Below are 21836 nucleotides of genomic sequence, written 5' to 3'. Positions count from 1 at the left end.
GGCTGCCTTTTTTTTAATGATGCTAGGGTACCATTCATTTCACTAATTAGAAGGCCCACATCATTTTTCTCTATTTTTGGCCCTCTCTTTTTTCTCTTCTAAAAAATGCTCCAAAATACAACCCATTGCTTATAATTTTTGTCACCTCATTACTCCTTGCCAACTCAATTAATGACACGGCAAGTATCTCTTCTTCATATGTTGAAATCTCCCACTTGAATCCTGATGAAAATATTTCAGCAGAATATGAAATTTTAGCACAAACAAAATAACTTAAAAATCAATTTTCTTTTCATCTTTTTCCTTAGACAATTCATGCATTAATTCGTTATTTTCCTACTTTCAGTTCTTAAAATCTAAAAAGACACAATAACTCACAACAACACAAAAAAATGAAAAAAAATTAACTAAAAATAACAATCATAAACAAACATCATTCTTCCTAATTCTACATTTAGAACTTTATAACATCAAAATAACTCTTTAATTCAAGAGTTATGAGCCTTGCAAAGAGAATAACTAGCTTCTTCACTCTACAAGAAGCGAAGCCTTTGCTTTTTTATTCAATTTACATTTATTTTATTCTGTTCACGGTAGAAAGTGATGTCTAGGTCGTGATTAATTCACTTCTCAGCACTCGGTTGCTTCTTATTGAAGTTGTATTCTTAGGAACAGTGGAAACTTGTCTATATATTGTGTATTTGTAATATTTTTACTCATGGTTTAATTAAATATACACTTATTAAAACAAATTCACTTTGTTGGAAGAAATTCCTCCTTATATTATGATTTGTGTATTTCATAACTCAAATCAATGAGCGGGGGTCTTTCTTTAATAAAAATTTAAATGTATAAATTGAAATTGCATCTGTCATTACTCAAATAAGAATTTCTTTTCATTCTAGGTCATTCCAATTATGAGAAAAACATAGCAGTGATAAACTAAAAGCAAAATCTTTTTTAAAATTTAGGGATTAAAATGAGATTTCCTGTATACTACAGGGACCAAAAGTTAAAATAAAAATACAAACAAAACATAAACAGACCTTCTCTTTCCCTTTCCACCTGCAGCTCACCGCTCAATAAACTAGCTTTCTTCACATTGATCAAAGATCAAAAAGCTAAGGTCACTGTAACAGCAATTGCAACTTGCAACCCAAAATCGTCTCTATTGGGTTGTTCAGTAACCCTCAGAACCCAACCTTCTCTTTCTCCATTTAGCTAAGTGCACAGATCTGAGTCCATAAATCCTTGGTTTCATGAATAATCAACCGTAAAGCCTGCTCTTTTTTGCAGCTGAATTTAATGGCCATTTACGAGTGAACAAGGGTTTTTGGCCGATTTTTCTCTTCCTTCAGTGGAAATAACCAATGGGTATTTCGTTTTCCTGTGAAAAGTTATTTCCTTTATTCTTATGGGATTGATCTCTCGAGTGGGTTTCCGAAAATTTCAAAGCTAAGTTGAGATTTTCAGTGAGAAAGGCAAGTTATTTTCACTCTTCTTTCTATTCCTAGAATTTTACAATCGAAGAAGATGATGCAGTTGCTGTTCTTAGTTCTTTTTTCTGAGGGTGTTGTGGCATTCCTTCTTTTGGTAAAGATTGGCCCTTTAAGGGAGCTTGTGATTAAGAGTCTGGATCAGCTCAAAATGAAAAGGGGCACTGTATTAACCATCGCAGGCACTATGTTTGCCATTTTCATGTCAAGCTTTTTTAGCATTGTTAAGATTCAGAACAGAGGTGCAAAACTAGGTTCCATGTCACCCATGGATCAGGTTCTTTGGAGGACCCACTTGCTCGAGGCTTCACTCATGGGTATGTTTTATGTTATTCATTCTTTACTGTTTTTGCTACGCTTATATTTAATTATGTATTAACCAAACCAATCTTTGGGATTTGATTCTTGATTTTGTGTTTTTCTATTTTGTAGATGTTAATATATTAATTTATTTCTAATGAAATTTTCATATTCTTACAATGTTACACTGAAAATTTGAAATCTTGTGGAATTTAGTAAAACGAGGAGCGGGAACTTGCACAATTTTAGTTGTTTATTGTTTGAATTCTTTGAAATCCCCATTATTTTGGTTTTTATACATGTTTGAATTAATGAAACAATATATTATGGTTTATAAGAAACTTAGGTGATATTTGGATTTGGTTGGTTAATGAAAATGAATCGATTTTCATTCCATTCATTTGTTTGGTTGCACTTTAGACTATTGGAATGTCATTCCAATTGAAAGGTTTTTCCACCATTTTGTTGGAATAACTGTTCCATTTGAAAATTTGATGAAATTCCATCAAGACTGAAGAAAATTTAATAATTTTTTTTATTTCATTCTATTTACATTCCTTTTTCTATTCCTATTGCTCCATTTTCATTCCCTCTAACCAAACATCACTTAATTTCCCTCCATGGGAGTAATAGAGTTTTTTAAGTACATATATAGATATGTTGACTTATGGATTCAGACTGATAAATATGTTGCAACATTATTGACATACTCAGTTTTCTTTCCCTTTTTTGGGTGAAAGTATGTGTAGTTGATATTGATCATCTTAGTTTTCTTACATGGAAAATAGGATAAAATTGTAAAAGTGAAGAAGAAGATGAAATAAAGAGAATGAAAATTAAAACGAGGATTTAGGTGTTAAATATATTTATATATGTATACAGGTATGTATAACTGAATGCATATACAAGATTATTGGGATATTAGTATATTTACCGACTGATCGTAAATCCTTAGTTAATTATGCCGTTTACCATCATTGATGTATTGTTTATAAAGAAAGACAAGAAGGGCAGAAAAGAAAAAAAAAATAGATAGGGTTCTAAAATAAAAAAATTCTAAACCCAGCTCATGATGATGACAAAGTCAATTGACAACATTAATAAATAAAATTTCACATTTCTCATGCAAGAAACTAGTGAAGTAGTTTTTCACAACATTTTGACTGAAGGATTTTGATGATTACTGGCTGAACCTACCAAGCTCTCAGCCAGTACTCATCTAAACCCTTCAGGCAAAATGATGCGAAATTTGAAACTGGCATGGAATTTGTAAGAGATTTTTCTTACACTGTTGAAATGTTTTTGCATTTTGGTTTTGCTTCCACCTGCTTATAATTGGCTCTTTTCAAACAATGTGTTTCTACTGTGACTGAATACTAATCATCATTCATCAAAACTAGCTAAAGCAGTGCATTATATCTTCTGAGTGTATATTTTGGCAATAGTTTGCTGGGTTGTAATTATATTTTCTAGGGAACAGTTTCAACATTTGCTTATTATTTTTCCAAGTTCTAAATTGTCAGATTATGATAACCTTTAAATTGGTATTTTGATTTCCTTGGTCATATAAGATGATGCATTGTAAGGGTCATTATGCAGTGGCTATCATAAGGGCATGTGTAATTATATATCTGATAGGATGGTTGTATTTATACTTATTATAACATTTTTTCGATTCTACTCTTCTATATCTCTGATGGTTGAGCTTGATCTTACAGGTTTTACCCTATTTCTTGGCTTCATTATTGATCGAATGCATCATTATCTTCAAAAGCTCATTGGATTGAGGAGAAATGTCGGAGCTTCAAAGGAAGAACTTGAGAAGCTTCAGAAAGAGAAGACACAGCTTAAAGAAGAGGAGGAGAAACATTCCAAGGAAGTAAAGTTGCTGAAAGAAGAAATTTCAGCATTAACGAAAAGTTTGAAAAAGCTCAAGGCTGAGTCTGATGAGAAGGATAAAAGAGTTGAAACTGCCGAAGCCCATGTGGCTGCCCTCCAGAAACAAGCTGCAGATCTATTACTCGAATATGATCGTCTCTTAGAAGACAACCAAAATCTTCAAAATCAAGCTCTAGGATACAAGAGTTGACAAAAATTTCTAAAGAGAACCTTCTTAACTCACGACTCGAGGATCGTTTTGGCCCTGGTATTTTTGTCAAACCATCTCTTGCCAAGGGTGGTCAATTACTTGTTTGATGTTAAATTTTTGTAATTCTGACGAATGTAGAATTTTGTCAGTTTGCCAATCTTTGCATGGCTCTACTGGTTGAACTGCATTTGCCCACATGGTCCTGAGAAATACTCGTGTCCATTTTGATTAGTTTCTAAAGGAGGATTCTAACGTGGCTTTTTTCTTTCCCCTACTTGTACGAGAAGAGTTATAATATGTGAAACTAGTTAATTTGACATAAGGAAATTTTAGTTTTGCAATCCAACTAATGGGTTTTCAGATACTAAAAGCGTGTTATTACCATTTAAATAGTTACTCGTACTAGCTATATCTGCATTTTTTGATTGCTCTGAAAAAGGCTTGATTCGTGAACCAAACACTTTTTTTCAGAACAGCCATAATTTTCCAAATTTAAGCTTGTTTGTTTCAAGCCAAAACAACAAAGTAAAATTTAAAGTGCATTACAAAAGTAAATAAGTAAAGCTTTTTAGAATACCCGCCGTCTGTGGGAATCGAACCCACGACCACATGGTTAAAAGCCATGCGCTCTACCGGCTGAGCTAAGACGGCTTATTGTTCGACCTTTAGAATAAATTAATAAAACATTTGTTTATAGGAACTCTGTTACTGTTCGAAAGAACAAAAAACTTGGTCTTGGTTGCTGGTCTCATTTTGTTCTCCACTTCCATTATTGTGCATGGAAGACAACCTTGAATTTTTTGGGGACATAATACCCCTTGTAGCTTATATCTAAAGAAAAGAAGTAATGAACTTTCTTGGACCTATTTAGGATGGTTTTTTAATTTTCTTTTTAAATGTTCCTTAAGAAAAACACTATTACGAGCTAGCAGTTGAACCAAATATTAGAGTAACAAATATAAAAATAATCTCAATCTCTTCTAATAATATAAACAAACAAAAAAAAACATAATATTTGTTAGAGTTGATGTTAGAGCTGCTATAAAGCTGTGATTGCAACTGTCCAAGACTTCAGAGATTAATTTGCATATTCTGAGTGTTCTTTTGCCCTATTCAGGTGATTGAAAAAGTTGTCCAATTAGAGATCATGTTTTGATAAACCAAAAAAAATGGATGCAAAAATTATAAATATATTTAAAAAGGCATTGCTAGACACTAAAAAAACAAACTCCACATAAATTTTGTGGAGGGATAAGCAAAAAAAAAGGTCTTTTACACAGAGACCAAAAACTTTTAAACTCCACTGTCTCAACTACATCAAAGCCCTATTTCTGGGCGATTTGCTTTTACCAAATCAAATAGAAAAGATGAAATTACATGAAAAGCTAAAATAGCACAAGCATAAAATGGCACATTTATCTGATGCAATGCAAGGCATTATCAGGAGCCAAGACAAAACTTGAATTAGGCAGATATTTCACAAAATTAATATTACTAAATTACCTAAAAGAATTATCACAACCATGTACAACAGGATATTTTAAGATTTCCCCTCCACTAAGGCTAGAAGACCCAAAACAAAGTGAAGAACCTAGTAATACAGCACGTGCAAGATTACATTCTCTGATTAATTATGGTTAAAATGGGAGAGTACAACTTGGTGACAGTAAGGAGGAAAAAAGGTACATCACCACAAAGCCAAACACACCTTTCAACGCGAAGGAGCAAATCTCTTCCAAACTCACCTTCTTATATAGATAGAGTTACGGCAAGCAATCAAATCTCATTTGATTTGTGGCCCTTTCCTTTTCTTGGTAAGAAACCCAAACCGAAACATTGGGGAAGATGACGATGTATCTAATCTCAATAAATAAAAGATAATCTCCTCCTTTCATGCAGATATGGGTTCATAAGGATAAGATAACCAAGGGTGCTTCAGGGCCTCCAATGCAGATGGACGTTTCTTCGGATTTACCTCGAGCAGATGAGCAACAAAGTCAATGAAGCCTTGATCCCCCATCGGAAGTCGATGCCTCAAGGATGTCTTTTTTGGTATCAAGTATTCCAGCCTACTAGTTTCCTGAATAATACATGGATGCAACACCTTTTGTCATTTATAAAGAAAGTACAAGATAATAAAATAAATGCCCTCTCGAGAATGTAACTATGCATGCCAATCTATGCTCCACTTCTAGGCTTCATTTTGACCAAGTATTGATTGCTAGAACAGACCAAATGATAATTTAACGATAATGCATGCCAGTCTATGCCCCATTTATTGGCTACATTTTGAGAAACCCAATTTGTACTTCTTACCCACGTCAAGCAGTAGGAAATTTTAGATTTCATTATTCTCCCTTATATCATACAAATACAAAAGAAATAAAGCTGAAATACTGAAGTACTAAATGTCTTCAGAAAAATTAAATAGTTCAACTATGATATTACCTGATTCCGTTCATAAAGCATGTGATTTTTGGTAAAATATTTGTATGTGTCACGACCTTTCACTAACATGCCTTGTTCAATGGGGCCTATGATTCCTATCACCCGTGCAAGTAATGTAGCAGGCGAATCGTTTTGGAATAATACCTATACAAAAGCAACTTAGTCATCACAAGCTCCAGGGACAAAAGAAAGGTGCATCTTAACCATATAATTGCACAAAACAATCATGAACACAGTCAATTTACATAATGAATTCAAGTATGTTGTCGCATTAGACAAGGAGATTAGTTCTCGTAAGAGTTTAATACAATTGAGTCCAACAACCCACACATCATAAAATCCAGGTAAATCAAGGAAATAGATAGCCCAGGAATTGATTTAGATAAATTTGCGAGAGTGACCACTTAAAATGCAATTTTGTTTTGTCAACAGTAAATTTCCCTCCAAAAGAATTTTTTTTTTAGAGGAATACGCATCAATAATTGAAAATGCTAGATCAATAACATATCAGTTTCCTTCTTATCCAAAAAAGCCCCTATTTTCATGTGATGAACACATTCTTTACATAGGAAACACATGATAAAAACTTTTTTGCTATGATAAATAAAAAATTAAAAATGCAACCTGTACATAGCATAATCTGTCACAGCGCATAATGCCTCGATACAAAATATAAACCAATTCCATCATATGATGAGAAAGAAAATACTTACATTGCCAGTACAAAGTTCTGCCAAGATGCAGCCAAGTGACCAGATATCTATCTTCTTATCATATGAAAGTCCCAATATAACCTCTGGAGCCCGATAAGACCTGGATTGAACATATGAGCAGAGATGATCTGTCTCAAAACAACTACTCCCAAGATCAATGACCTTCACCTCACACCTACTGTAGCTTTTTACCAATATATTCTCAGGTTTTAAGTCACAGTGTATTAGGCCAAGACCATGCAAAAATTGAAGAGCCTCTAAACACTGTATAGTAATTGACTGCAGAGACAGTGTTACAAGGTTAGGCACCAGCAAACTGAAAGTTAAAAGCTATTAAGAAAAGTAAGGCCCTTGACACACCTGCAATCTTGGCATTGTAAAGTAAACTTCCCCTCCTGATTCTCTATTAAACTTGTGAAACTCATACAAGTTTGCCTTCAGAAGTTCACATACTATTAGCAAATGCTCCTGCACAGAAGCACAAGTTTGCTCATAACTGAGTGCTTCATCAAGCAAAAAAGATTGCAAAGACTATCATAATGCACAAAAGGCAGATGGATTCACGAATACCAATATTTTCATAAACAAACCCGTTTGTTACACATGATTATTATTTAATAGAACAAAACAAGATGGTAATCTTGATAGCATTTATTAATATTTTATTCTACCTTCTATTACTATGAAACTTTATTCATTCCTATGCCGAGGCTATATAGACCATGGTACAAGGACAGGCAAACCCAAAAATTGAATATGTGCCTACAATAATAATAGTTTATTACCAACATATATATATACACAGTACACACAAATACACCGAACACTCCTATCACGGTATACTCCATATTTTTTACAAGAATGTTTATGCCGTACAAATTTCATGTCTTCTTTCCTCTGAAAGGAAACATAAGTATAAAACCATTATTAATGTAAAAGGAGATATAAAATCAGAGGACAAGAAAGCTTGTTAAATTACGACAAAAAACCCCATTACCTAGAAGCACCTAAAATGAGTTCGCAAAACATGGAAATTCTTAATGTAAACTTTTGAAAGGCTGAAGTGAACAATAGTAAGATCAAGTAAACAAGTTCTGTTATGAAAATTCTATATTTACTAGAACTTACAGTGAATGTAGAGTGAATGAAAGTTAGTGCGATACTTTAAAAAATATGATTAAAAAATATCTTCACAGCATTAATTAAACTTAAATCATAAATACTGTATACAAAAAAGCAAACCTTTGGAACACTAAAATCAGCATACAATTTGAAAATGCAAATTGATGAGTTAAAAGTCATGTAAGGATATCACAATACACATATCGTAATTGTTGAAAAATTATAATCATGTTTGTGATAATAATAATTGATGTCAACCTGAAGTTTCAATTAGGTTGTTTATCTGTGTATTATTGTTCATCTGTAAATGCTTTTTCATGTTGTTCTGTTGTTTTTAGTTTGGGTTTTTGGCCTGTGTATTATAGGCAGGTTCCCTTCATATTCGCTATCATAGCTAATCAAAGTTTAGTTTCTATTTCAAAAAGGAAAAAAGAAAAAAATAATCAACTATGTTTCTTTTTAATTAGAGGAGTGCAGCCCTAGAATACCAGCCAAGTAGTAGTTAACAACGGGGTAGCAAGTTGTTTAAGCTACCAAAAAAAAAATTTAGAACAAATTTTACCTGCGTACTGCAAAATAAAGGCAACAAAATGAACAGAAAACCAAGGCTAAACTGATAAAGATAAAATCATAATATAATGGAAATGTCAATAGCATAGTTCGATTTTTTCAGAGAATTTTCTTTGCACCCCTTGTCTTTATCAGCACCTTCAAAATATCAACAAATTGGAAGGTGATAACATCTACTTTTGAGACACACTATGTGCTACAGCCATATAAGAATAAGAGGGCTTCAGGGTTTAAAATTATTTATAACATGCATGGCCAGTCAGCAAAAGAATTAGTTAAATCTGGTATCATTTGGAAGGGTGTGATTTTAACTATTTTAGGAGATTTGGTCAGAACAAATGGTCACTTTTTGAGAATAGGTAGGTACCACTTGTGTTCTCCTTTTGTGGGGAAAAAAAGAAAACTTAGCCATACCCATGAACTTTAACTTTTAAGGTATTTATATATATGTGTAAAAGAAGAACCAAGAAAACTATATATAAAAGGACAAGTAAAGAGAACTGGGAGACTTCAGAGCTTTACATAGAATTGGCACACCAAGAACAAAATCAAAGATAGTGATACCCTAAATTCTTTCAAATAAGAAAACCACACAGACCAGAGAATAAGTTTCACGTTTCCATGAAAAAAAAAACTTCGGCATATCCTTGGACTCCAACTTTTAAGGTCTTTTCTTATTTATGAAGAAAAAAAAACTATATTAAATATCGAAGTGAAGAGCAATGGAAATCCTCTTAATAAAAATAAAAAATATTAATTTATTTTTCCTTTTAGTTTCTTTTGAAGTACTGGACGATATCACATTCTCTTTTTTCCAACTCTCTCCCAGTTATTTTGATCCCTATGAACATTTTTTTAAAAACTAGGCTCCCCGGCTAACATCTCTATGAGCATTTTTCTTATATTAGAAAGCACATCACATCAACTCTCATTAAAATCAAATAAGAAAAAGTGACCAAAAGGCAAAACAATCATACTCTGAAGCTTTCGTGATATAAAAAAATCATACTAAGCAGCAACATGTGATGGGAACAAGTCCAAATTCCAAAATAAAACTGATGTGCAATGTTCGTGAGAATTAATAACCTTTTATCTCCATTTATGGAGCTACTTTTCTTTCGTGTGATAATGTATGGAACTACTTAGTTTGGGCATGTATAAAAAAGCAACCACAAAAATAAAACAAAATAAAATCAAGTAGAAAAACATTTACTTACTCGATAGTAAAAGTAGTCATACAATCGGAGGAGGTGGTGTTTATCTGCAGGATCGTGTTTGTTGACATACTTCAGTAGCTTTATCTCATCAAGGCTTTGATCAAAGAAGTCCTTGTTGTTCTTAATAATCTTTACACAAACATCCATGCCTGTATGCAAATCATGTGCTTGTATAGCTTTGCTGAAAGCGGCTGATCCCAGATACTCAGTAACATGATAGCGACCAGCTATCACTGAATTTAAAACAACGTGAAAGTTCTTATCCTCCTCAAATCCAGTTCTGATCAACAAAACGTATAATCCATTAGAATCTGGAAAGCAAGCCGTGGCAAATGCCCAGAAAGAAATAAGTTACAAAAAGGAGGCAGGCTTTCTTTGGCAGCACTACTACGAGTCAGAAATAGATTAGATTTCTCTGATTTTGTATATTTATATTATCTTCGAGAACAACTTTCTTTTTTTTTTACTATGAAATTTTCATACTTTATACTCTAAGCTCTGAGAAATCAGCAAAAAAAAAGCAACTTTTTAAGCAAGAACAACAAATATAAGAGCCTTAGAAAACTACATACTTTCTCCTTTTCTTTTCGTCTTTTATATTTCTATAATATTGATGATGCGGTACTAAAACGGGAATCTTGGGATAACAAGTCTAATGAAAAATTAAACAGCAAAGAAACAGAAGAGGACACCTTCAAGAATAACATATCCTGCAATGTGATACATAGGACCACCAATTCAGAAAGAAATCACAAACCACACAGGACCAATAATTTAGAAAGAAATAACAGAAATGCAAAATATATATATATATTTATATAGTTCTTACTGTCTTAACAAACCAAGAGCAACAAAAAAAATTAAAAAAATTACATTACAAAACCTCAGCAATTACAATCTACAGTCTCTGAGAGGTGAGAAACTCTAGCAAATTGCTAGGTAGGTATCTTGGGTTCTATATGATTATAGAAAAGACCACAATGCTAGACATCTCTTCCATAGTCAAGTATATTCTTGCTCAATCCCCAACAGATTAAAATGGCCATTTTTAATAAGAGACAATGCTTTTTTTTGTTCCTTTAATAAACATTGAATGACAACCATCAATAAGCACCTTTCATATGATTTTACTATATTAGTTTCGTAGAAAACCATGATCTCAGTTTGTTGAGGTCAACAAGTGGTTAGATAGATTTCTATTTGGATACCCCGCCCCCTATAATATTTCCAGTTATAATGATAAAGAGGAAACATTTTCATAGAAGGACCAAGTGTGAAGATTGCTTGCTAATTTACCATCGAGGAAATTTTTGGATTTTTTTTTTTTAAAATTGACTTTGTTTACATGTGCATAAAGAGACACAAACAGACAAAAAGGCAGAGGGAATAACCAGTAATTTTCAAGTAAATGTAAGCAGCAGTCCCCATACAAAAAATAATTGGTCCTTGTAACAAAGCTCCATCACAGCGGTAACTTGAAGACATACCTGTTTTTCCTGTGGACAATCTTAAGGTTGAAGGTCTCAAATTCTTCCTCTTGAGCCTTAATTTGCCTTACTTGCTCTTGGACAGCAGCTGCCTCTTCATCCTCAAGTGATGTTGCTGTATCTTCTTCCCTAGCAATGCCAGCTTTTTCATCATCTTCTTCCTCAGCATGCTCTCTTTCGGCATAAGCGTAATTTGAGAGTGTTGAGGGAGATGAATTGGTGGACCTAACAGCATTAGCATTATTATCATCCCTAGAACTCTTGGCAGGTGAAGAATCATTGCTTTTCCGCTTCCATGAAGAAAGCATGTCATCGGACCTCATTAACTCATTCAGGCATTCATCAGTGTCATCGCCAGCAACAGCATTACAATTGTTTGACCACAAAGATTTACTAGAACTTGTCGGCACTAGCTGTTCATCTCTAGATGGTGGAGGAAATGAGAATCCCCCATCTGTAAGATTTTTAATCTCCGTGGGTACGCTCTTACTATTCCCAACCATATATTTTTTTGACTCTTGTTTACTAATTTTCTTTTTCTCTTTTACGTGCTTCATGTCAGAATCATGATGATGCTTTCTGGATCCACCAAATCCAACATCATGATCTTGGAAGTATTCTAGATCCCCTTCGCTACTACCTCCAACCAAACTTTCCCTAACTTCACTACCAATATCTGCAGCATCACTGTTAATTCCCACACCAATGGATCTCACTGAACCATGTTGATCCTCTTCCATGCAAACATCATCTAGTCGTTGCCTTCCACTTTCATTAAGAACCTTCCCATCCCCCAACATAACAAGCTCATTTGTCTGAGTCACAAAACCCTGCCAGACAGGTTCCGCACGCATCAAATTCAGTTCTTCTTCATCCATCAGCTGCCCATCATATTGAGCTATTAAATCGTTATCATCATTCCTCCCGTATAGTTCTGTCACTGATAATCCTATAGGATCATCTGAAGCAGTCACTGGTTCAACATTTTTTGCTTGAAAGTACTGCTCACCAGAAAAGTAGGAATCCTCCTCAGCAAAAGAATGATCATCATCCTCATCTTTTGTTGGACCCCTTTCTTGAGGATCTGGGACACTTGCATGCCCAGTTCCTTTTTCATTGTCACTTGGGTAGTCAATTTCATGAGCCAAAAACCAGGCTTCATCCTCAATAGGTTGTCTCATGTATCCCACATCATCATCGTCATCATATTCGTCAGAGTCCCAGTACTCATTTGGATAGTCAGAACCACTTAAACCATCACCAATAGTAGCAAAACCAGAAACCAGATCAGAAGCATCTTCTGCAATCCCCTGACTTACCGACAGCCAACTGCTTCCACCGGTCCTCCTCCCTCCTAGTCCATTATTAAAAAAATATCAGCTTAATTCTGGGCATTTATTGAGATGATAATCCAAAAATATCAGCTTCATACACATATATGAAGATTATGCATAAAAATAGCATCATAAACCCTGATCATTTAAAAATAAGTTTGTGATAGGAATAAGTTGGTACACAAATTACAAGTATTGAAGTCTATTTAATTATCAATTCTGTAAGACCAAGGCAAGGATGCCTCTGTATGTTTTGATTATGCATAAAAATAGCATCATAAACACTGTATGTGTTTGAAAACATCATGAGGATGGAGGGCTACATCACGCCCAGTAGAAATAAGTGATGAGAACATCAAAAGAAAGATTTAAATGGGTGTGTGTGTGTGTGTTTAATAAGACGATCAGATTCTAAATTGTGTAACCACATCAGACAAACAGAACAATTATGCTATATATATAAAAAAAAAAAAAAAGGAACGCAGTAAGAATGGTGTTAGTAATTGGAGACCAAATTTTATCATAACAATTCACAGCCAGGTTCTAAGTTCTTTTCGGTGCCTCATATCAGCAAAGGAAACAAAAATATTCTAAAAGTACATGGTAATAACTGAAAGCATGATAAAATCCATGGAAAGTATGAAGAATAAAATACCTACTTATTTCAACATTTTGGAAAGTATCAGATCGGCACTTTACTTTAATATAATGTTTATACAACTAATACAAAAAATAACACATAAACAAGAGCTAACATGTTCAGTCAATTATCAATCATTTTCAAATAAATCATAGTACAGAGATGCTTCAGCTAAGCTATAATGATAGGTTTGCCTACAGAGAAATAACAAGTGTGTAAAGAAACTAATGCCCAAAATTTACAATTCAAGAAGGGAAAGCATCTGCAATGAATTGTCTATCAACTGAACCAATTTCAAAATCAAAAGAAAATATTATGAAGATGCAATATCCTGTTTATAGTAGAACTAACCTGCGGAGCTAATTTCCTGCCCAACAGGTACATCTAGGTACGATCCTATAAGCAAAGCGTTATCAGCACTGCTGAGTTTTGTACTAGGTCCATCTCGATCATATTTTTCCTCCCAATTAACACTCAATAACTTATCTTCTGACTTAAGTTTGACAGGTGGCAACCTTGGAAAATCTTCTTTCTGATTCTCAGAAACAACAGGAAAAACTAAGCTACTAATGACATTGTGCTCAGAACTTCCTTGTGACTTTCCTAAGTATAAAGCTCTCCCCACTTCATCTACCTGCTCCTTTATTGCCACCCTAACGTCAGTTCCTTCTGCTTTTCTCTTTCCTTCTTTCTTATCAGAACCAGAACCACTATCATTGCCAGTTGAAAAATCACCCTTAGAAAAGGGAAAAACAGTTTTAACAGAACAATCTTTCCACACGTCAGTTGATGAATTTGCAGCTTCCTCGCCCCTTGGCCATAGATTATCAGTGATATTTTCTTTAGAGTATGCATTAGTAACCTTAAGTTGCTGATCAAGTTCCTTGGGTTCACTCACACTGGCTCTGTTGTACTTAGGATCCACAATAACCTTACTGGTACTTCCAACCCAAGAAGTTTTCTTTTCATTGGGAAAACTGACATCCTCTCCAGATTTCGCAATGCCTTTTGCATTAACAGCAGAATCGTCACCAGCGCCATATGGATTTGCAGTACCATTGCTAGAACTATACTTCCATGAATACAAATCTAGCACAGTGTCCTCTGGACCTTTATAAAATGTAAAGCCCTTGTCACTAGTTCCAGCAGCTTCATTTGCCTTATTCCGCTCCCCAGTAGAAGAAGCATTCTTCCAGTTGCTTTCAGACCCATTTCTACCAGTTCCACACTGAATCTCTTTTACTATGAGTTCCTTCGAAACGTCACTGGAATTCCGAGAAGACGCTTGATTTTCCAAGACCGGTTTGTCCCCATTCTCTCCATCCAAAGAATTGCCAGAATCCTTGTCTTCAAGTGCAAGCTTTTGAAGAAAACCATTCAAATCAGGGCGACTACCAAGCTCACTACGTAAAGCTGCCTCAGCTCTGGTGAACCTATTTCGCCGCAGGAAGTCAAGAATCAAATCGAAGGAATTCGTGTCACCCATTGTCTACCACCAAAACTGCAGGCACTCAAAAGAGAAGCACCTCACCAACCTGAGACAGCCACCAACAAAATATCACCTTATAAAAAATAAATTAGGAAAAAAAACGGCCATTGAATGCTCCATTCTCTACGCATAAAAATGCCCCAAGAGAATAAACATTAAATTAAAATAAAATCCTCGAATTTATTACGTGAAACTTACCTCGTACTATGCTACACCCAGCTGCAACATTCTGTCTTCTACCGTCCTGAGCAATGAAAATAAAGAGGAAAAAAAAAACTAAAGATTCAGAAACCCAGTTTCATTTCGCAGACATTTTCTAATCAACCAAACAAAGCAGAAATTGGAAGAAAAACAAACCATATTCATACGTACACACCCAAAAAAAAAATATATATATATATATATAGTCCTCAAAACTTAAACCTAAGTTATAAAAAAAAAAATGCAACGAAAAGGGCTGCCGGCCAAGCCCAAAGACCAAAACTGGAATATTCCCAAAATGGATCGAGCATCAAAACCCAATTCCAATACCCAAATCCCCAATTAGAAAAAATAACAACCTCAACCCCCACCCCAATTTCGTTCGAGGGTTTCCGAAATGAGAGGATTCGACGAACACCGAAAGGGAAAAACTAGTTTACCTCCCAATGCACATAGAGAATCAAGATCTGGAGACTTTTCCACTAAATATTTTTGAATTTGGAAAGTGATTATGGGTTGTAAAGAGGATCAAAACATAGGGTCCATCACAATATGAAATACAAAAAATAAAAATAGATGAAGCCGAACCTGGTGAGTGTGGGGTCTGCTGAGTATATATATATTGGTGTTGTGTATGTAATAATACACATATAAATATAAATATATGTGTGCGTATATATAAATATATGTGTATATATATATATATATGCGTGGATGAATATGTATGAGGCTTTGTTTGCTTGTCTCTCGTTGGTTTTGTGCGTGTGCCTGTGAGTGAGGTTTTTTTAGGGTGGAAATGGAAAGGAGAGAAATGGTGGTGAATGGAGCGAAGCTTAACTTTGGGATTTTGGACATTAACAATAAGTTAATGCAATAATACATCTAATTTTTCAATTTTCATATATTTACAATTTTGCCCTTCCCTCTCCCGCTTCTCAAATTAATATCACTCTTTTTGAAACCCTTTTACTGCTCTACCAGACTACTTTCTTTCTTCTTCTTTTCATTAATAAATAAGAGTAATAATTAAAAATATATATTAATTACAATAAATTTGTGCTTTTAAAAATAATATATTGTAATATATCAAACTATCAACGTAGTATAAGTTGGATTTAATTATTAAATTTTAATATTAGTTTGTCAAAGAAATTAAATTTTTTTTTAATGAAATATCGATGTGATTTTATATTGAGGAGTCATAATGGAAATCATATAATTGGATACTATCACGTCATACTAGGCCTGATAGCGAATTTTGCTAACTTATATCATTGGATACTATGATAAGATTCATAACGATACAAATACACATGATAAACTACAGCACCGAGCCTTTCAAAAAAAAAAAAAGAACTACAGCACCGAGGATAATCTAATAATATATTGATATCCAATGAGATCCTGTCAGTCAGCAGCTTGCATTGTAACTCATAAATTTGACATATTATGCTTAATGAAAGTCTATGCCTTGTTTCTAACATTTGAAAAAGGGAAATTTGAACTTTTATACTTAACGATGGATATTAAGTCAAAAAAAATACTAGACTCTTTAATCATTTTAAAATAATGTCAAAACTTTTGACAGTACCCAAAATGTCTCCGCCACAAAAAATTTCCCACCACTTTTAATTCTCCTCTCTCTTTCTCCACTCTCTCTGCTCATCTCTCCCTCGCCTGAAACCCATCGAGAACCATCGAATCCAATCGGAGAAGCCCATCTTGCCGTTGTTGAACCACCGCCGACCTCCGTCCATTTCTCCGTTGAACCCCCGTGCCATAAAAACCGAAGGGTCGCATCTCTCTTTCTCCATTTCTCCGTCTCTCGTCAAAGCTTCCATTAAAACCGAAGTTATTTCTCCATCTCTCGTCTTCGTCGACCTCTGGCATTGGGTTAATCTCAACCAAAACCCACGAGATACAAGTGTACAAAGGTAAGTTATGGACATATTTTTTATTTGATTTGTTAGTGTTAAAATATAGGATTGTTTGTGTATTTTTTATTTTTTTTTAGTTTTGTGTATGGATTGTTGTTTGTGGTTGGGCTTTTTGTATGGATTGTAGTGGGAATCGTAGAATGAATTACTGGGAATTTTTCTGGGTTTCATGAGGTTGCTCCATAGGGGTTCGATGCTAGTTCGATGGGGGGATTGGTTTAGCATTTAAGGAATCCAAGTGCATGCTCGATGGTGATTCGATGCATGCTCGATATTGGTTCGATAGGGTTCGATGTATGCTCGATTTGGGTTCGATGGGGTAGGCATTTAGGTGTTCTAGGAGCAAGTTCGATGGTGATTCGATGCATGCTCGAGGTTGGTTCAATAGGGTGGGCCTTAGGGGTTCCAGGTGCATGGTTGATAGGGTTCAATGCATTCTCGATATAAGCTCAATAGGGTAGGCATTTAGGGGGTTCGATGCATACTCGATGGGTCTTCGATGGGGGTGTTGTCTGGGTTCGATAGGGTAGGGCATCTGGGTTACAGGATAATGCTGTAGTGGTTCGATGGGATATTTTTTTGTTATGAAAATGTCCAGTTTTTTTGTTCGATGGGTACTCTATAGGGGTTCGATGGTTGCATATATGTTTATTGATGGATTTTTCATGTGATTCTGTTTAACTATATTGTTTTTTTTTTTTTTTGCAAATGTTGAAGCTTCTTTTTCCCTTGACAGGTCACTTTCCCCGTCGAGTCACATATAGGGGTAATGGTTACTTTAAAATAATCAAGGACAAGTTTGAGGAGCTCGGGTTGATAGAAAGAGTGAAGGAATCCCCTTTCAAACAGTTTTTTGTGGCTGAGAAATTGGACTTCTCTGCATCCCTCTTACATCAATTAATGTTGTGCAAGATCCAGTGCAACAAAGAGGATGAGTTGCATTTCCATTTGGGATCTAGACCCTATAGATTTGGTAGAGGCGAGTTTGCTCTGGTTATGAGGTTGAACTTCAATGCTGGGCCATCTAAGACTGATTTGAAGAATCACCTAACTAGTGACCACTTAATCAATGAGTACTTTAATGATGAAGAAATAGTGAAGATAATGCATTTGGAGGCTGCTTTAAAAAAGTGCATTGTAGTTGAAGATGCCTACAAGTTGGGCATATATTTCTTTGTTGAGGGGGTTTTACTTGCACGAGAGGGCAAGTTAAATGTTTGGATAGATTCGCTGAAGATGGTGGAGGACACTGAGTACTTCTTTACTTACCCATGGGGGAAGGTGTCTTTTAACAAGCTTATGGATGCATGTCAAAAAGACATGCATCATCAAAAGAAGAAGGAAGTTACGGGAAACAGAAATAAGCGAAATACAATTTGTATGGTTATGACCTTGCATTGCAGTATTGAGCATATGAGGTTGTAACGTCCCACGTCGCTATGGCTGCTTCTTCAAATGACGACTAACCCAACAAACCAACACGAGTGTTTCCAGCGTGCTTTGTCCTCACTCGCACGCTTCTTGGGAAAGACTTCCCAAGAGGTCACCCATTAATGACCCGAATTTACTGTTAAGGCTAAGTGCTTATACTACATTGCCTGGAGGGCATAATAGGATATACATGTTGAATTAATTGATTAAATGTGTGACTACATGGCATGCATGATTTATATGATAATATGAATATATTTATATGCATTTTATAAGTATTAAATATGCATGTGGGCTCGTTCTTGTTTATAGGGGCATACTTGTAATTTTGTCTCGTTGAAATGATTGAGAATACATTATTATGTGGATATATTTCCAATATTCAGCTCGAGGCGATCCTAGTGAGCGGGTTAGCGGAATAGTAACAAAGGAGTCCAATACCCCGCTCGGGGTGAGCCTAGGGGTATTCTGGGGACTTAGTGCGCACTTAGGATTTATTGGTTAATGTGCAATTATTTAGTGATTAATTGGATTTGTCGAGATTTATTGGGAATTTATAGTGCTACTTGAGGATTAGCGGGAAATGTGGCAAATGACGTTTTTTCCCTTGGGGCCATTTAAGGTTAATAGTATGCTTAAGGGGTGTTTTGGTCCTTTGGCCAAGAGATAGGCTTGGTTTAAGGCTCTAGACTTCAGAGGAGCTTAGGATAGACTTGAATAGTCTTGGGAAGCAATCAGAAGGAAAAAATAGAACATGGAGCTGTTCTCTCACTCTCCATCACTCACGTTTCTCTCTCTCCTCTAGAGCTTTGGGAGACATTTGAAGTTTTGATGAATTTAGGGGAAAGGGTTGAGTTTCTTCCTGAAGAATTGGAGCTGGGATTGATTGAGGTGCAGTTCAAGGTCGAAATCACCCTTGAGGTAAGCTTTGCAATCTGAATTTTCTTTGTGAATTTCTGGGTTTGGGCATTGTTTTGAATAAGTTTAGTTCTAGCTTTGGTTTTGAATTGGATTAAGGATTTGATATGGATTCCAGGTTGTCTGGGCTATTTATAAGGTGTTATTGAGAGTTGTAAACTCAATTGTGGCTTTAGAGCATATTTAGGTTGAATTCTGTGACTTTGAATTGGGGGGGAAATGCAGAAAGAAGCTGGGTTTTCTGGGTTTGCGGGGGCGCCCCGCGACCCTGTTCATAGGCGCCGCGGCCCGCATGGTCCTAGGAACCTAGGGGGCTCTCTGTCTCATAAGCGTGCCGCGACCCTCAAGGCCAGGTCGCGACCCGCATGCCTGTAGGGGTTGGGGCTGGCGCCTCTGTCTTGGGGGTGCGCCACGACCTCTAGGGTCAGGTCGCAACCTGCCTAGGCAGCCATAACCAAGTTTGGTCTTTAGGCTCGGAGACTTAAACCTAAGCGCTTGGATGAATTCTACTACCCAGTTTAGTAGAATTTGAGGTCTCAGAAGCTAGTATTTGATTCCAAAGCTTTTAATTAGTTTAGGATTTTAACGATCATCCACTATCGCATTGTGACTAGGTTTTACCGCAAGGGCTCAGGATTAGGGATCGTGCTCGGGGCTGCCATACGCTAGCTGCTCGAGACTTGAGGTAAGAAAAATGCACCTGAGTTGTGAATGGGGCTCAAACCCCTGTTAATGAATATGAACCTACCAGTATATGAGAATATCCGGATAGGCATGCTTGTATACGCTACCATTGATTATTTTTTATGCATTGTGCATTTGTAACTATGTTTGTTTCAGGTCAGCCTAAGGGTGCCGGGGGTTGATAGGAAGCGTGCGGAACGCAGCCCGGCCTAATGGTGTCGAGGTCGGCTATAAGACTAGTAGACTCGGCCTAAGGGCGTCGGGCCTAGACATTATACAATAAACAGAAGTGTGGTTCATACTTAACTATTTGTATTGATTGATGAGCTTGAGTTATACTGTTTGAGCTGAATATTTATGTGAGTTTGTTGCGTATACCATATTGTTAATTGAATCTAATGATTTATGTTTACTGCATTTATACTATTGCCTAGTTGTGCATATTGGTTTAAATTTTCTTATTGAGTCTTGGCTCATGGGTGCTACGTGGTGTAGGTAAAGGAAAGAGGTAGCAAGACTAGCCATGAGTTGGAGAGCTTCAGGGGTGGTGTGTACATATGCAGCCTACTCAATCGTCACGGTCGGGATATATTGGGAGGAACAAGGGTTAAACCCTGATTTGCTGCGTAGGACAACTAAATTGTATTCTATTTGTCTTTTACAAGTCTGTAAACTGATTTGGGGATCCCATGTATAAACTTAATATTTTAATGAAAAATAATCATTTTGTTGACCAATTCTTTTAATAATTGACCTTGACTTAGTCTTTAATTACACGTTTGAGTTCAAACGACTTGCTTAGCAAGTTAAGCACTATTTTAAACACACAGTGTAACGGTCTTGATTATCCAGGGCGTTACAACTTGGTATTAGAGTGATCTAGGTTTAAGGGTTCCTGAAGACTGGCTGGGCGTGTACACTCATCGCTAAAGATAAGCTCGACTCATAGTTAGGTATCTAATGACATGATTATGTGATTAATTGTTTAAATTGAACCTATATGCCTTATCTGCATGCTAGTATAGAGAGCATGAAGTGTATGAATATATTTGGCGGAAAAGGGATTTGATAATTGATGCATGAAAAATGTAGATTTGTGTTTTGATATGTATATTGTGTGTGTGGTTATTGTGATTGTTTAGACCTGCCCGTGGGATAATTCTGGATAAGAATATCAAGGCTGAGGGGTTAAGTCATTGACTGTGGACTGATTAAGAAATTATGTATTCGAAATAGTCAACTGGACCTGGCATCGTTAGTATGGGGGTTGCAAATGATAGTTAGGGTCAAACCCTCCATTTACCCATGGAATTCGCAGCAGATGTATGCTGGTATGCAAGCAAGACTACCAGATCAAAGTGAGGAGATTAGATGGTTGAGACAGCGGGTTTCATCAGGGAACGCTGCTTCGTATATCTTGACAGCAATGGCACCAGTGCTGGTTCAACGTGGGGGTGGAAACAGATAAGAGTTATCATATGAAAGACTTTAGAAACATTATTCTCCAGTTTTAGAGGGAGGTTTAGGTTTGTTCAGATCAATAGATGGGCATGATTAGCTCTTCTTGATGTTATGTGAGTGGCAGGCCATGATAGAGTGGTTGTGCCACGTGTATGCGGCAGGAGGATGCCCGGACGTGATGGGAAGTAGTACCCCAGACCCAACATGTTGTTATGATGGGTTGGGAGGAATTCAGACAGTGGTTCGACGAAGGAGACTATTGTGACACAGCTGAATTGCAAAGATCAATGAGTTTATGA

The 21836-nt window shown here is 35.9% G+C and overlaps 2 protein-coding genes and 1 non-coding gene across 5 annotated transcripts; 1 reads left to right on the top strand and 2 right to left on the bottom strand.

The window, feature by feature from the left end:
• Window positions 1-1040: 1040 nt before the first annotated feature.
• Window positions 1041-4159, top strand: LOC133822629 (uncharacterized). Its single transcript, XM_062255029.1, has 2 exons — window positions 1041-1813; window positions 3515-4159. The coding sequence occupies exons 1-2, from the start codon at window positions 1534-1536 to the stop codon at window positions 3883-3885; spliced, it is 651 nt and encodes a 216-aa protein (XP_062111013.1). The 5' UTR covers window positions 1041-1533; the 3' UTR covers window positions 3886-4159.
• Window positions 4160-4463: 304 nt separating this feature from the next.
• On the bottom strand, window positions 4464-4536 carry TRNAK-UUU (transfer RNA lysine (anticodon UUU)). The gene has a single exon. It is a non-coding gene; the product is annotated as a tRNA-Lys (tRNA).
• Window positions 4537-5360: 824 nt separating this feature from the next.
• Window positions 5361-15940, bottom strand: LOC133822628 (uncharacterized). 3 transcript variants are annotated; one of them, XM_062255026.1, is made up of 9 exons: window positions 15695-15940; window positions 15104-15149; window positions 13768-14951; window positions 11443-12796; window positions 9956-10235; window positions 7407-7514; window positions 7047-7325; window positions 6334-6477; window positions 5361-5965 (listed from the first exon to the last, which is right to left on the bottom strand). In XM_062255026.1, exons 3-9 carry the CDS (start codon window positions 14900-14902, stop codon window positions 5777-5779), a joined length of 3489 nt encoding a protein of 1162 aa, XP_062111010.1. In that variant the 5' UTR covers window positions 14903-14951; window positions 15104-15149; window positions 15695-15940; the 3' UTR covers window positions 5361-5776. The 3 variants fall into 3 exon arrangements, with proteins under 3 accessions (XP_062111010.1, XP_062111011.1, XP_062111012.1); XM_062255027.1 differs by lacking the exon at window positions 15695-15940 and adding an exon at window positions 15547-15681; XM_062255028.1 differs by lacking the exon at window positions 15695-15940 and adding an exon at window positions 15466-15666.
• Window positions 15941-21836: the final 5896 nt, after the last annotated feature.

The sequence above is a fragment of the Humulus lupulus genome, chromosome 3 (assembly GCF_963169125.1).
Source record: "Humulus lupulus chromosome 3, drHumLupu1.1, whole genome shotgun sequence".
NCBI lineage: Eukaryota > Viridiplantae > Streptophyta > Magnoliopsida > Rosales > Cannabaceae > Humulus > Humulus lupulus.
Note: the sequence above shows the minus strand (reverse complement) of the source record. Positions and strands in the feature narration are given on the sequence as shown.